The 15,752-nt window shown below is 63.4% G+C and overlaps 4 protein-coding genes across 4 annotated transcripts; 3 read left to right on the top strand and 1 right to left on the bottom strand.

The window, feature by feature from the left end:
- Positions 1-1,239: 1,239 nt before the first annotated feature.
- Positions 1,240-3,593, top strand: PLICBS_004727 (uncharacterized protein; the record flags this gene model as incomplete). The annotated part of the gene is made up of 4 exons (XM_018325899.2): positions 1,240-1,441; positions 1,526-1,556; positions 1,743-2,984; positions 3,053-3,593. The coding sequence occupies 4 exons, from the start codon at positions 1,240-1,242 to the stop codon at positions 3,591-3,593; spliced, it is 2,016 nt and encodes a 671-aa protein (XP_018175651.2).
- A 75-nt stretch (positions 3,594-3,668) lies between these two features.
- PLICBS_004728 (uncharacterized protein) lies at positions 3,669-4,668 on the bottom strand (the record flags this gene model as incomplete). The annotated part of the gene is made up of 2 exons (XM_018325898.2): positions 3,669-4,490; positions 4,570-4,668. 2 exons carry the CDS (start codon positions 4,666-4,668, stop codon positions 3,669-3,671), a joined length of 921 nt encoding a protein of 306 aa, XP_018175650.2.
- Positions 4,669-5,111: 443 nt separating this feature from the next.
- Positions 5,112-6,060, top strand: PLICBS_004729 (uncharacterized protein; the record flags this gene model as incomplete). Its single annotated transcript, XM_018325897.2, has 2 exons — positions 5,112-5,128; positions 5,235-6,060. The coding sequence occupies 2 exons, from the start codon at positions 5,112-5,114 to the stop codon at positions 6,058-6,060; spliced, it is 843 nt and encodes a 280-aa protein (XP_018175649.1).
- Positions 6,061-7,596: 1,536 nt separating this feature from the next.
- PLICBS_004730 (uncharacterized protein) lies at positions 7,597-8,994 on the top strand (the record flags this gene model as incomplete). Its single annotated transcript, XM_018325896.2, has 3 exons — positions 7,597-7,834; positions 7,920-8,741; positions 8,834-8,994. 3 exons carry the CDS (start codon positions 7,597-7,599, stop codon positions 8,992-8,994), a joined length of 1,221 nt encoding a protein of 406 aa, XP_018175648.1.
- Between the last annotated feature and the right edge of the window lie 6,758 nt (positions 8,995-15,752).

The following is a 15,752-nucleotide window of genomic DNA, read 5'->3' on the forward strand; positions in this document are numbered from 1 at the left end:
CACTTCAAATGTGCTTCTTTAGAAAGCAGGTCTAATGCGCCGTATTTTCAAGTTGTCGCTGTGTCTTCTAGCCTGGGTAGAGTGTCTTGGGTGGTTGTCGTGAATGAGAGATCAACCCTATGACGACTTGATAAGAGACTGGCTGCCATGCAAGCTGAACAAAGCATCTCGGCAGCCCAACACACATAAGCCGCAACTTCAAGGGCGCTACCATATCTCGACGTCAAGCGAGCGCAGGGCCAATGAGAGTCTTGCCCAACTGCCACGTCTCAAATGTCACGATCCACAGCCTCGGCTGCCCGCGCCGAGGGGTGTCTTCCGAAGTGCCGGGTAGATGAGGGCCAAACTCGACATGTGGCTTGGTTTGTGCAACGGGCCCTTATGGTATTATGTATGTGCTTCTGTAACGACTGGGGTAAGGGATGTGAGAGCCTGGAGGCGGATCATTGGCCGTGGGCGTTGCGGCGATGATGTTGTGCGTTCAGCCCCGTTCGTCTGTTTGTCCATGTCCCTTTCGCCTGCCACACGACATGGGGGGAGGCAGGGACCGACAGTGAGGCTCATTGAAGTGTCGTCGGTTGCTGGTCCATGGTGAGACTCATTTATTATCCGCCCTGCTGCAACCACGTGTGCGCATCTCTCTCCTTCCTCTCTCTCTCACCGCCATGTCCGTGACACCCAGACTGGACGACCAATACGTGGCAGCGAGATATTTGCGGCGCGCCTCTTTGACCTTTGGACCCGGTCGGCCGCGGCCATCGACCTCGCTGTCTCACCTGGGGCTAAGCTCGGAGCAAGGGACCGTCACGGTGACATGGATTGGAGCACGCAGCGATGAGGCGGGTGACTGCCGAGGCGAAGAGCTCGCTTATGCCAGAGGCGGATGGACACAGAGCGTCATGGGGAACATGGAGCCGCTCTGGTCCCCTTTCGCCCGGAAACAGGAACCACAATAATAGAGACCAGACAAACCCCCGGTCGTCACCTCGTCTGAAGTCTTTGATGATACGCTTCGTGTAAAAGTGCTACTCGAGCCATCCCGTCGGCACGCTACGCTTCACCCCATCCCCGGATCACAGCAGCCATCCTGTGTCGTCGTCGTCGTCCGTCTCTTCGTCACGCCTCGTTTCCATCCGTTGTCGAAACCTCCAACGTTTCTTCGGCAGAGCGTGCAAGCGGCATCTTCCCGAGACCCCCATACCGGGACCGGACTGGAACCGGACCGGACCGGAAACAATCATGACAAACGTAGCAAAGGGGAAGCGTGTGCGGACAGGGTGCTTGACCTGCCGCGAGCGGCACCTCAAGTGCGACGAGGCGACGCCCATCTGCGCACACTGCCGCCGCGGCAGCCGCCGCTGCCGCTGGGGGCTCAAGGTCAACTTTCTCGACATTGTGGTGCATGTGCCGGCGAGACTCTCGAGGTCGAGCGAGTGGTCAGGTACGTTTGTGCTGGTTACCTTCTCGGACTTGGACTGTGCTGCTATTTCATCTGGATGCGCTGATGACTGACGCTCCCTGATAGTCAGCTTTCTGGACGAGTCGCTGCACATAGCGTCCGAATATAAAGGAGGGTTGAAGAGGTATGCCGTCGCGAACAGGGCTGTCCCAGAGCCCAAAGGAGAAATACGGCGTCATGCGACAGTACAGGATGATGGCGAGGCCCTTGCGCGTTCAGTTTCGATGTGCAGCTCCCTTCACGGGCGGGACAACAGGCCAGAAGCAATCTCAACATGTCGCAGAAAGCACATCTCAGGACGTTCTGAGCAGCGGAGACTGAAAGACTCAGATCAGGTTAGAGTTGCCAGAGTTATGGATTTCCTATGGGCCAGTGGCGAGACACATATTGGCACGGGGGTAGAGTCGCAGTTCCACTACTCGCCCCGCGTCCACGATCGATACCCCGGAAGTAAGGTTGTTACTTGTCTAGATGCGGGAACCTCCAACCAGAGCGACACGGCGCGATACAACTGCGTGCCAACTGACAGCTCCAGCATCGCGTCGCTCACGAGCCAGACGCCCTCTAGCACGCCAGCCAACAGCCACCTGGAGGATTCGTCCGCAGAATTTTCACGATTGGATGGGCTGACGCACACCGTGCGCGAGTTCCTAGCCACGGAGATGGAGCTCGAGTACATGAAGGCCTTCGTGGACGGCATCGGCGCGTGGATGGACTCGCTGGGTGAACACAAGTTCTTCAGCCAGGTCGTGCCGTATCGCGCGCTCGAGTCCCCGGCGCTGCTCAACGCGCTGCTCGCGTGCGGCGCCAAGCACCTCTCGTTCGGCGCGGACAGGAGCGCGGGCGCAAACCCGAACCCTGACCCGGAGCTTCTCGGCAACACGGCCGCGTGGTACTACAACGCCGCGACAATGATGCTGGTGCGCCAGCTCCAGAACCGTGACTGTGACGTCGCCGAGTGCGCCGTCACGTCCCTGGTGCTGCACGTATACGAGGTCATGGCGGGACAGCACCTGAGCCACGGGGCGGGCGCGCGGCTGCTCATCCGGAACCTCGAGTGGGATGCGCGGAGCAGAGCCGGCAAGGACAAGAGCAAGGGTAAGGGAAAGGGCAAGGACGGGGGCGAGGGCGTTGGGGCGGCGTGCTTCTGGTTGAGCGTGGGCATGGAGGTGCTGCAGTGCCTCGAGCACAAATGGGTGCTGACTTGGGACCCGGATGAATGGGGACTCGAGTCCGAGTGGGCGATGGCTGATGGAAGCGACGACATGGAGGCGGGACAGGAGCTATGGATGCATAGGGCGCTTTATGTCGTGGCCAAGGTGGTCAACTTCCGGGCCACGAGCTCGCTATACATCGACAGGGACCCCCACGATCAGCAGGCCAGGCTGAGGAGCGAGCTCGCCGTGTGGCAGGACCTGAAGCGCCTCTGCGACAGATGGAACGACTTGTGCCCGAGGTCCATGCGGCCGGTCGCATATCTCCCCCTGGGCGCGGCGAAACAAGAGTCATCGTTTCCAAGATTTTGGTGAGTACACGCTGGCAAAGTGCAGCCTAAAGGCATCAGTACGTACGTACACTGACATGAGTTTCTAGGTTGACGAGAGACTCTGCGACTCTGGGCCGGCTATTCTACCACACAGCCCAATGTATCCTGACACAAATGAAGCCCCTGCAGCCTCCGTCCCTGACCAGGGAGATGATGGCTCTCCAACATCACCACGCGCGCCAGGTTCTTGGAATTGTTGCTAGCAACAGGGAGCGCAAGGTGATTCCCATGGTCATGCAAGCCATCGTGGTTGCCTCGATGGCACTGGTAGACCGCGCCGAGCAGCTGGAGGCCCTGTCGATACTCGAATCCATTCCGGGCCGAGGCGTTGGGTATATGCGGGAAGTGGAGCAGAAGCTGAAGCATGCTTGGAGGTGGCCTCTTGCGGATAGCTTCGCAGGAGTCAGGGGCGCTGATGCGTACAGCGACCGAGGTGGTGAAGCGACCAAGCACGCAACACAGTGGCAGAGACCGACTATGCGCAGCCCACGGGACAAAGGGATTCACACGGTAAACCCGCTGAGCTCTGCCCGGATCGACCACCCCCAGAGGCCATACAAGACCTGGTACCGAGCGGCGGGTGGGTGATGCCTTTGGGCGATGTCGTGTAGGTTTCGTGTATGATATGGGACTCCCGTATATCATTCGATATTATGATGACGATCATGATGATGATGAGCCCCCGCCTTGTGAGAAATTGAGACTGTATCCTCCAGTATTCTCGTCCTTGACCATCTGAAAGTTGTTGGTGCTCAGGCCAAAGGGCTTGAGAATCCCGTCGCCCAGGTTGCGAAGCTTTCCCCACATCTCGGCCATCTCAGTCTCCTGAGCGGCCTTGGTCCTTGGGGGCAACGCTTTGAGCTGCGCACGAACGGTGCGTGAGTCGGCGGGCCCCAGACCGGGCATGCCGGAGAGCGTGCGGTAGTCCTCCTCTGCGCCGGCGAGGTTCTGCCACCCGCCTGCTTCGGAGCGCGCGCGAGCCCGCCGGAGGAGCGCCTTGGTGCGAATGCGGAGGACGTCGGCTTTCTTCTGCTCAAGGCTGGGCATGCGCTCGGGCTGGGGTTTCGGCAGCGCGGGAGCTGATTTCAGGGCGCCGGAGCTGATGATCTCTTCCTCGGCATTGTCGTCGGTGGTGTCCGGTTTGGGCTGCGACGTTGCCGCCGTGGTGTCGCTCGTGGTTTCATCCTTGTCCTTTGATTCTGAGCCTTCCTCGACTTCCTTCGCGGGTGAGAGCTCCGGGTCGTTCTTCTCAAACTCAACGAGACTGTCCAGGGCAGACGTTGCCACTTTGATGGCGTCCTTCCACTCCTCCAGCTTGAGGTGACAAGCAGCGATGTTGCTCTGCAGCACGGCCCGTTCGTAGTGCAGGTACTTGGGGCAAGAAGCAATGGCGTCATCATATCTGGAGAGGGCATTGTGATAGTCTTGAGAGGTGAAGAGGGCGTTGGCGTCGGCCTTGATGTCGCGAGACTCTTTGAGCAGCGCCTGCAGACACGACTATCGGTCAGCTCAGTGACCAGGATTGATGGTGCTGCGGTAACATGTGAGCGGGGGAATATCGCACCGCTTCTTCCTCCGGGCTGAATCTGGCCGTCTCTGCTTCGCTGGCGACGTCTGCGTCGTGAGCCTTGGGCAGCTTGGCGCCGTCGGCTGAGGACCCCATGTTGAGCGACGTGGCCTACCGCCGGTGAGTTCCGAGCGTCGAGGTTGGCTTGGGTTGGTTCGTTGACGACGGAAATGGGGAAGGGAACCTGCGTCAGGGACTCGGGGCCGCCACGACGCTGCGGCGCGGTGCCTGGCCAGAGTGGGGGCGGGGCTTCCATTGGTGGGGCCGCCCGTTCAATCTCTGCCCCTCCGTCGTTGCGGCCGAAACCTCAGTCCATCTTTTGACTCACTCACCGAGGCGTCTGCCCGCATCTCCGTCTTTCACTTTCATTCGCATACCCATTGCTCTGCATTCGCTACATTCGGCACTTTGATTAAAAGAAACAACCTCTGCTCTTTCATTCCAGCGGGCCTCTTGGCTGGGCGCACCCCAACCGCCCCCCTCCAACAAGAAGCAGCCTTCTCCATCCATCAGTCGACTCATCAGTCCCTCCGCACGAGATGGCTCCGCGAACCGAGTACGTGGCCGACCGCAACCCTCCGTCCCTCCGGCCCAGACCGGAGTGAACCAGGCGTCGCCCCGACTGGCTCAGGGGCAGCCGTCGCTAACAATGCCACCCACAGCTTCCCGCCCGTGCGGGCCTGCCTCTTCGACATGGATGGCCTGCTGCTCGACACCGAGGACCTCTACACCCTCTGCGTCAACCTGGTCCTCGACAAGTACGGCAAGGGTCCGCTGCCCTGGTCCATCAAGGCCCGCCTGCAGGGCCGGCCCGGCCCGGCCGCCAACAAGATCTTCCAGGACTGGGCTCAGCTGCCCCTCACCCACCAGGAGTACCTCGCCGAGCTGAGCGTGCTCCAGCAGAGGCTCTTCCCGACGACCAAGCCCCTGCCCGGAGTCCCCGAGCTGCTCGCGGACCTCGACGGCACGGGCAAGGGCGACGCCGGGCGCGTGCACGTGGCCCTCGCCACGAGCTCGCACGAGGGCAACTTCAGGATCAAGACGAACCACCTCACGGACCTCTTCTCCGTGTTCCCCGAGGAGCGCCGCGTCCTGGGCGACGACACGCGCCTGCAGCACGGCCGCGGCAAGCCCCTGCCGGACATCTTCCTCCTCGCGCTCAAGACCATCAACGACACGCTGCCCGCCGGCGAGCGCCCCATCGCGCCCGAGGAGTGCCTCGTCTTCGAGGACTCGGTGCCGGGCGTCGAGGCGGGCCGCCGCGCGGGCATGCGCGTCATTTGGTGCCCGCACCCGATGCTCAAGAAGGAGGTCGCGGGCCGCGAGGAGGAGGTGCTGGCGGGCCGCACGGGCGAGGCCGGGGAGGTGGACCTCCACCAGGTAGGCGAGCTGGGCGACGGATGGGCCGAGTATCTGGAGACGCTCGAGGCGTTCCCGTACGAGAAGTATGGCATCGTGGTGGCCCCGGCCGGCAAGGCGGCTCAATAAAGGCCGGGGCGTCTTGCATGCCGAGAGGTCACACACATGGCCGACTCTGCATGCATTGCTCCATAGCGGCATGCGTAGACGTAGGTGATAGATGCGACGACAACGCCCGATGGACCAAGCGTCCTCGTGTGCGAAATGAGATGAACCAGGGGAAAGCACAGAAACGGGACATATAGACCGCGTTTATAATAACGGCCGACACCAATAGCAAGATACGAAATCATGAGTTACACCAGAGATCCTCCCGTGTAGGCCGGCTGAACGGAAAGCTCCGGCGAGCGGCAGGCTTTCCGCGGGTCACGACATCTTGCTTGCGCACTTTAGAGCAAGTAGGAGTATAGGCCGCAGGTTTGCTGCGGCTGGCGAACATTCCTTCGGCTCGAAGTGACTTATTAGGCACTGATCGATCGTCTCGCTGCACCGCTGGAGCCACGGCGCGAGACACGGCAGACCATTGATGCCCGTTGCCTGCGTGCGAGGTCTATCGTCAACGCAATGTCCAGCGAGCCGTTGCATTGGCGTTGTTCATCTAGGTAGCACAGCCGTCGATCTCGCGCATTGCCCGGCGGTACCGTGACGATTTGGGCCCCCTGGCTCTCAGCTGTATGCAGTCCAGCCACTGCACCTGCAGCTTCCTTGCGCGCGGCGCCTGATGCGGAATCGAGGCACATCGCGATCGAATTTCCGTGACACACATGTTACCCATCTACTTCAGTTTATAGTCGTCCTCGCATTCTCGAAACTCGAAGCTTGCAAGACAAAGAGGACGTAGCGCAGCAACTCGACAGGGCATCGAAGAGGACGGACACCAAGCCGCAAATCCTTCAGGCAAGCAAGCATGCCGTGTCGCCCTCGGCAGATTTTGGCACGATGTGACCCCGTACCGCTCGGCCGCCCGCCCACGACCGTTCTGACGTGATGCTCATGGTCCCCCCTCGCGCGCGTCCAAACTTACCTAGCTGCCGGGACGCCGCCGAATTAGCCTTTTCCATTCTTTTCTTTTTCTGGGGCCGGTGAATCCCTGTCGGATGCGATCGCCGGACTGGCGCGCGCGCGCCGTTGAGCATCACCATCGCCCGCCTCGGCAGCGGGCCGCAGGCGAGCTGCTTTTTTTCTTGTCTGGCGCTCTGCTCCCCGCCAAGCCGCCATGCCACCTTATGCTGCAGCATTCGATGCGTGCACCCGGTGAACGGGCGGCTTTCGAGCATGGATCGGCGCGGATCCTTTTGAGCGACGCGGGAGAGTTCCGGCGCGGCAGTGGGCGTGCGTTCGCCCGATGGCCTGCAAAGAGGTCGGAGGGGGAGGAGGGAGAGAGGGAGCGGAAATTGATGTGTTCACCTCCCGCTTGGCCCGCTAGCCGTGAAAGGATCTCTAGGCTCGCGGCCGATGAAACATGCCGGGCATATAAAGTCGAGCTTGAGACCGCGCTGCGCCAGGCAGAGAGTGAGAGAGAAGGGGTTCCTGTGTAATTGTCCATTGTCCCACGGTAGAAAGCTGCTCGCGCCGCCGCCGCTGCCGCCGCCATCACTTCTCAGCATGTTGTTCGGTAACGCTCTTGCGCTCGCCGTATCGAGCTTGTCGCTGCTCGCGACGGCAGCTCCCGTGGCGGACGAGCCCCGGATCGACTACGATGCCGTCATTGTCGGCGGTGGTCCTGCCGGCCTCGCTGCCCTGAGCGGGCTGGCTCGGGTCCGTCGCCGGGCTCTCCTCATCGACTCTGGCGAGTACCGCAACGGGCCGACCCGCCACATGCACGACGTCCTAGGCTATGATGGTGAGCACACGAGTCAAAAGCATTCCTCAACTAGGCACGCCAGCCGCGAAAGACATGTTCTCGCTAACGACGTGAACCCTCACAGGCGTGACGCCAGCGTACTACCGCTGGGCCGCGCGCGGGCAGCTCGCGCACTACTCGACCGTGTCCATGACCAACGGCACCGTCACCAAGGTCGAGCCGCAGGCCAACAACACCTTCTTCAAGGTCTCGGGCCGGTACTTTGGGCGCGACGACTCGACCGTGACGGCGCGCAAGGTGGTGCTCGCGACCGGCCTGCGCGACCTGCTGCCGCCGACAAAGGGCATCCGCGAGAACTGGGGCAAGGGCATCTACTGGTGCCCGTGGTGCGACGGCCACGAGCACGCCGACCAAGGGCTGGGCCTCCTCGCGCCGCTCGACTCGGTGCCCGGCCTAGTGCGCGAGATCCTGACGCTGAACCGCGACATCGTGGCCTTTGTCAACGGCACGGACACGCCGGCCGCGCGCGCCGCGACCGAGGACAAGAGCCCGCGCTGGCAGGACTACCTCAAGCTGCACGGCGTACGCGTCGAGAACCGCACCATCGAGTCGGTCGAGCGGCTCGCCAACGGGACGACGGGCGACGAGGACCCCTCGCTGCCGACGGCGCCGGAGCACGACCTGTTCGAGGTGCGGTTCGTCGGCGGCGGCGGGGAGCCGGTCCGCCGCAACGCCTTCCTGGCGAGCTTCAAGGAGGAGCAGGCGTCGACGTTGGGCGCCGACACGGGCGTCTCGCTGTACGGCGGGCGGCTCGCCGCAGATGCGTCCAAGGGGCTGGTGACCAACATCCCCGGCGTGTACGCCATCGGCGACGCCAACTCGGACAACGTGACCAACGTGCCGCACGCGCTCTTCAGCGGCAAGCGGACGGCTGTGTACCTGCATGGTGAGTTATCCATTCGTCTCGTTTTCTTGGACCCCCCTTTATGCGGACGGTATTGGTGGTATTCAAGGAGTCTAACGGGAGTCAATTTGCAGTTCAGCTGGAGCGCGAGACGGCTGCCAAGGAGCTCGCGGCGCTGCCCGAGAGCAACTCGACGGCCACCAAGCGAAGCGTCGACGAGCATGCGCGGTCGCTGTGGGACGAGATGAACGGGCGGCCGGACGATATGCTCTACGCTGGCAAGTTCGACCAGTGAGTGAGTGAGAGTCAGGGCGCATGAGTGAGAGAGCGGACGAGTGAGTGAGTGGGCCGGCGGCCGCTTGTGGATAGCCCCGGTACTTGTTCTCGTGCAGGATGGCCCAACACAGCCATGTATATGCGGCTGGGGGGGCCTTCTGGAAAAACTGTTAATATCTTGGCGTAATAATTCATAATAGGGCGCGCATCCTTCGTCTCAACGTTGTCGGCGGCTGTTGGAGCGAATGCCTTGTATGGGTCCCGGCGGTGGGTTCCTGTCCCATCGAATCCGCAGGTTTCAATGCCACAAATTCCAAGCATCCACCAATTTTGCGACGGCCCGGGAGCTCATGGCGAAAGAGCTTAGGCGGCAGTTGGGTGCGCCTCTGCCGAGATCTGTACGCACGCATGTAGCCCAGTGTGAATTGGGCGCCGCCGACTGCGTTTCCCCGTGTGGACATGTTGGCGTCTCGGCTGATGTCGGTCGCTGCCGGCGGCGTCTCCTGATTGTGGTGAGACCAAGAGGACCACCTCGTCTCCGGTGGTCAGGTCACCCTGCGCACCCCGGCGCCCCGACCCGACCCTGCAGGGAGGAGGAGTGCTCGGGTCCACTGTTGACGGAAGACTCCGTGTTCAGTTTCATGTGCCGAGGGGGTGAGGAGCGGATGCCGCGCCGTGCGTGAGAACCCGGGCGCGCGCGGGGGAGAAGAAGCAGGGCGGGATGGGATGTCTGGGCGTGGTTTGCTACCCGACCGGTCCAGCTGCTGGAGGGGATACGCATGTATTTTTGGCGTGTCTCGTTCATCTCAGACAACGCTGCTGCAGCTGGGGAATCAATCGACAAGCTGGGTGTAGAGATTCGGCTCCGGCACGGCGTCTACCGAGCTTCGGACCGCCAACGCGGCCTTGCCGGTCTCGTGGTGCCATCTGCAGCCAGGGTAAACTCTTGTGCCAGGATGCCCCGGTATAACAATTAACAAAATGAGTAAGTACTCGACATTACTCCTCGACGTTAAGACTCGATATTAATACTGGGGCCGTTTGGCCTGTCGGCGGGCCGACTTCTGGATGTGTTCTGGCGGCGGACTTGGACTGCGTGTGCTGCAAGTACTTCATGTGTATTGCGTAAGAACACATCAAGTACGCGATGGGATGGTTGGTGTGAATAGAAGAACCCGTGTCTCTCCGCCCTCAAGCTGAGCGTAGACTGCGTGCACAGCACCTGACAGACACCACCTTGTTAGCTCCAAGAGGCATCCGTCCCATTGCTTACTGGGTAACCATAGGTACTGTATAAACATATGCCGGCCGGGATGTTTCAGATGGCCGCTTCCCTTTAAACAGATGGACGACCAGTGAGAACGTGCGTCTGCAACCCGATCAGAAGCAGCAAGTGCACGGAGTAAGACGTCCACTGATCGCATAGATATACACGGAGTACTCGCATAAGTATGGAGGTAGTTTGTAACGTCCAATAGGCAGCGCCGCGCGGAAGAGGGACCAGCCTGCCGGCGTGACGCCAGAAGCGCAAGGCCGACCAGTCATGGGCCGGATTGCGAGAATAGTCGACCGAAACCCGGCACGCGGCAACCTCCAGTCTTCCGCGGGGGAGGGCCCGGATTCGCAAATCAGGGCATGCAGGACGTGTTGCCAGCCGACCACCATCCCACCTGGGATCGGCCCGCGACTCACCACCTCACGGCATGCAACACCTCGACTGTTGTGCTTGCACAAATGCCGCCGCCGTCAGGTCCGACGGCGTGTGCCAGGCCGCGCCCGTCCTGCCTCATTCTCGTTCGGGCGCATTGATTCATCTCGGGTCGCGAGCGTGGGCTCCGGACAGGGGAATCTGCTCTGGCGGACTTACATGCTGAAGAAGAGTGAGGGTGCGGAGAGGGACTCCGCTCCGGCGGGTCCCGGATGGGACGGAGGGCAGCAGGACCCCTGATGAGAGGCAGCGCCGGGCCGCTGCCTCGCTCCAGAGTTTGGCGCCCTCTCCGGGGGATGATGCACAATAGAAGCCTGTGTGTTCGATGCTGTCGGGGTGGTGCTCTTGTCCCGTCCAGCGCTATTGTCTGCTACGCATCTCTACTCGTAGATTCGCGAGGTGCTGATGCCCGATGTCGAGCGGCATGCCTCGAGGATGTGGGCATAACCGCTCATCACGGGCTTTGTCGACGTTCTTTCGACAGAAGCCGAGTTTCTAGTGTACCTTGAGCCTCTCCCAGTGAAGCGGCAGTATCTGGGCGGGGACAATGTCCCACAGCCGAGATGCGGTACTGCAACCCAACATCAGGCGGCCTGATTCGGGGCCCCGGCGGTGTGCTCGACATCCTGATGCACCTCACATCGTGCGCCTGTCAGAACTGCCTTGGCAGCGGCAGCCCTGCCCGTGGAGCAGATGGGCCAAGTTGCACCGCGAGTGTGACTGCCTGTGTGACGTCAAAGGAGGACCCTCGTGTTGTTGTCTGTGCTGCGCAACTGTATGTTGAACTGCCTGCCCTGCGCCGTGGACGCCGGGAGGGTTGGCAGTGGAGGCCAGTGCCGGATGCCCGCTCGTATAGTCGGGGGCATTGGGAGCCGGAGCGCGGCGCCCGCGTGCACGGGGGAAGCAATCAGCGAGCCGGGCTAACCTGCGGCGCGGCCACCCATCCATCATTCACATGAGGTGCATTCGGCGGCCGTGGGAAACGAGGTCGACCTGGGGGGGTGGCAACGCCGAGGACTGACAAGACTGCAACGAAGCATGGCCGGCGGGAGACGAGCCCCGGATGGATGGTGCCGGACATTGGTTGGCCCACGCAAGCCCGCTTTTTCGTGGCCGCTTTCCCCATCGCCGAGGTCCGAAGCGGCGGCCATCCTGTCGGAGATGCGTATCGCTCCGACTGTCCTGGCGCAAGCGGGCCAGGCCAGGCGCAACACCGACATTTTGCTGTACCGCACCGCTCCCTGCGCACGTCGTGCAGCGCCGCGGGTGCCCGGGGCACAGAGGCAGGCTCGCACGGAGCAGAGCAGGGAGCGCGGTGGGCCAGGCAGCGCCGGCAACACGTAGCGAAATTTTTTGCTCGTCCTGCCTCCTGGGCGCGGGCCACCCGGGGCGGCACGCGGCGAGCCCCAAGCATATGCGCGAGGGCAGGGCGTGGGCGGGCCGTCGACGGTGCGTCTCGACCGCGAGCTGTCTCAAAAAGGGCCGGGAGTGGCCGCGCACCGGCACTCGTGGAGCCGAGATTGCAGCGGGCGAGACACTGGCCGTCGGCTCGACGCAAACAAGCGATGACAGGCCGTGCTGTACAGTAGCAGTCGCAGCAGTCAGTCCCAGCAGCCGTAGCAGCGCATTCCGTCTGCTGCTCTGCTTCGCGTCGGTCGATCGGTCGGTCGGTGGAGGAGGGTTTCGGTTCGGGGGCCCGTCGCGCGGCGTTGCCGCCCTCCATCAGCCCCCCCGGTCTCCTGGTTCCATCTCCCGTCTGTCGTCTCATCCCATCTCATCTTGCGCCGGTCCCATCCGTCGGACGCCTGGCTGCCGTCCCGCTCGTGTGCTCACAGTGCCCCGGGGCATGGATGCCCTCGGCTGAGGCCTCGACGCATCGCCACATGCGTCTCCCGGCTCAACCCTTTTGACATCGCCTGCCTGGCTTGGGGCCGGCGGCCGTCGCGGCGGGAACCCATCCGCACCCGGACAAAGGCTAACTGGCTGGACCGAGCTGCTCATTGTGCGCAAGCTTCGGCGTCGGACGTGGCGCTGGCGCCCACGACCCCATTTTTCTGGAGCGTGACGCGGTCGGTCGGGGCTCCGGAAGGAGGGGTGGAGGCGCCTCGCCAGGCCAACGCGCACCACAGTTCCCGGAGGCCCATCGTCCAGAGGGCGGGCGGCGGGACCACCGAGTCGTGTGCGTGTGCGAGGAGTGCGTGTGCGCGCGCTCCTGTGTGCGGGCGCCGGTGCGGGTGCGGGTGCATGCGCGCGAGCGGGTTATTCACGCACGCTCTGCGGAGGGGGTTTTACTGTACAGTACGTAGTGCCCTGCAGATGACGGGGTTTTGCCCTGAGCGGAATCGGAAGAAGTGTCGGAAGCTGGCGATGGGATATCCGCGTGCCGGGCGAAGATGCGGACGCACTAAAGTCGACGAGTCCAGCGGTTCGAGTGCGGGCGGGCATGCGTCGGCGACAGGGCTGTTTCCTCCCCAGGCTTCCACGGCGCTGTGCTCAGCGCTGCCGCCCAGCGCCCTCCGACCTGGCCGTCTTGCCCCCGAGGACAACGGGGGCATGGGCGGAGGGCAGCTCCTCGGCCCCACCCGCCCTTCCACTTTCGCGCGGCGACGGTGGCGCATGGAGGGCAGGGCATCTGCGGGCATCAGCCAGCCCGGGCCTGCGCGAAACGAAATGGACGAAGTGGACGGCTCGTCTGCGGCCCCCAAGGCCCCAAATTACCCTCATCACGGGCGCCGGGCCTTTTCGGCTCGGGCACCGGGCGGCCAGACTAAACCGCAAGAAGCGCCTGCCAGTGTTGACACCGTACTGTATTGTACTGTACGAATACCTCAGGCACTGACTGTGCCCGCCGGCATGACTGGTACGGATGCTCCGTACGGCGGACAAGGCCACCTGGGGCAGGGGGTGGCCGCCGACTGACCTTGCCTGGCCTGATGATCTGATGTCACAGCCCCGGGGAAGTGTGTGTGCGTGTTTGTGTGTGTCTGCTCTCTGGCTGGCACGGGATTCTGCCTCCTGGGCTGTTTGGCCTGGCCGCCTGCCGCCGGCGCGTACCGTGGCTGCCCAGGCGCGATGCAACGGGCAGAGAATCGATCCATCGGCGGCCGGGGGGTGCTGCTCACTCCCTGGCGCAGTCGAGCGCTTGGTGGGATGTTCCTACGTATTATGTGTACGCGCAGTACTTCGTACTTTGTGCGTCTGTACATACATCACATATCTCTGCTAATTATAACTCCCTTATGACCGAGCAGAGCAGTTGGCCGGCTTTGACGCAATCTTGCTTACGCCTCCGTGCCGTCCGCTGGGCTGGGAGTGTGGCCGGCGGTGCATCCGGGGGAGGGAGGGGGGCAAAAAATCCAAACGCGCGCCGCGCCTCCTGGCCCCCCCCCCGGCGGTGACGCTGCTGTACCCCCCGTGTTTTCGCCACGTCTCCCGGCAGAGCTGGGGGCACCGCCTCGCGCTCCGGACGAGGCAGCAGGCCATGGCGCGCCTTGGGGCACTCCCGCCGTCTGCCTCGAGGCAACGCGACGCTCGGCCGGCTCACGGTGCGCAGGCGGACAGGGAGGCAGCGGCTGCGACGGGTACCTTGGGGTTGGGGAGCGCAGGGTCGCGCGGGCGCGGTAGGTAGGCACAGTGGAGGTCGCAGCAGCCCGTCCATCTGGGCGACGAGAGGTGGGCGCCGGACGGGGGCGGGCTGGGCCCCTCCCCGAAAAAACAGTGGGTGGCCCTGATTCGACGCGGGCACCTCGGGGCGCCGTGGCTCCCGTTCGCGCGCTGGCAGCCCGCACCCCCGACAATGTGTGTGACAATAAGAGGAGACCGGGACGGCTGCGTCGTCTGCTGCCTCGACGCGCGCGCGTCTGCCGCCCGGGGGAGACAGAGGGAGAGGGGGAGCCGGTGAGGGGCGCCTCGTCCCGTTCGCGACCATGGCCGGCACCTGTACATACCTAGGTCGTAGAGCTGCGATGGGAGTTACGGTCTTGCCGACGACGTGCAGAGCGCCGCTGCCGATGACGCCGCCGACGACGACAGCAACGAAAAGACTGCCGGCGCCCGGTGCTGTTGCTGACGACCCCAGGGCGTGGTCGGGTGCCTCAGGTACATGCGGGCCTCTCGCCTGGCGCCGCGAGGGACCGACCGCCGCGCGACGGCAGCCAGACAGGGCAGGTACCTCCCCGACGCGGCACAGTGTGTCTGGGGTACCTTAGCAGCTCTCGCGGTGCGGTACGGGAGCAGGACAGGTCGGGTACCTGGGGTGGAGCACAGGCCCGGCACCTCAGGCCGATCCGCCCGTGCCAAGGGTGGTGCGGGCGGGCGGGCTGCCTGGCCTGGCCCTGCGGGTGCTGCTTCTGGTGGTGCTGTGCTGTGCTGCTGAGGAGAGCCGCCTCTTCCAGTCCTGCGACAGCCCTGCCCGGGGGGGGACGAGTCGACGACAGGCGCGGGCTCCCATCAGCCAGGCCGCCCGCCCGCCTGCCTCCATGCCCGTCTGCCTTCCCCCCACCGCCCGTCCACCTCATGTCCAGCAGCGCCGCCGCCGCCCGCCCGCCCCGTCCGTCACCCCCAGCCCAGCCCAGCCCAGCCCAGTCTCATCGCCTCTGCCTTCCCTCTCGCTCTTCCTCTCCTCCCCCGTCTCCTCCTTCCGACAACCACCACGCCGCTCGCCCTCCTTGCCCGTCTCTTGCGAAGCCGGAAACCGTGTCGTTGCCTCTGCGTCCGTGTCGCGTCTGCTCGCCGAGCACTTCATCTTCATTTTTTTCTGCTGCTCTAGGGCGTGTCGCCGCGCAGTCAGCTTGCGCCTGTCGCGTCATTTTCAGCCAGGCCAGCCCGCCCGTCCATTTTTCTCGCCCCGGGCCCGACCGAGGACGGGGCGTGTCGCGACCTCCGGAGCCTCTGCCACCTCCTCCTCCCCAACCCGCCTCGCCCGCGCAACTCCAGCATCACCACGCATCGCCGCATCGCCCTGCGACGTCTTTTGGACGCGCGCGTCATCGCCGGCATCGACTGTCTTTCTTTATTCCCCTTTCTCTTGATCTCTTGAACCCTCGAAACCCCCTGCTGCGCATCCTGCC

The sequence above is a fragment of the Purpureocillium lilacinum genome (genome assembly GCF_023168085.1).
Source record: "Purpureocillium lilacinum CBS 284.36 DNA, scaffold_3, whole genome shotgun sequence".
NCBI lineage: Eukaryota > Fungi > Ascomycota > Sordariomycetes > Hypocreales > Ophiocordycipitaceae > Purpureocillium > Purpureocillium lilacinum.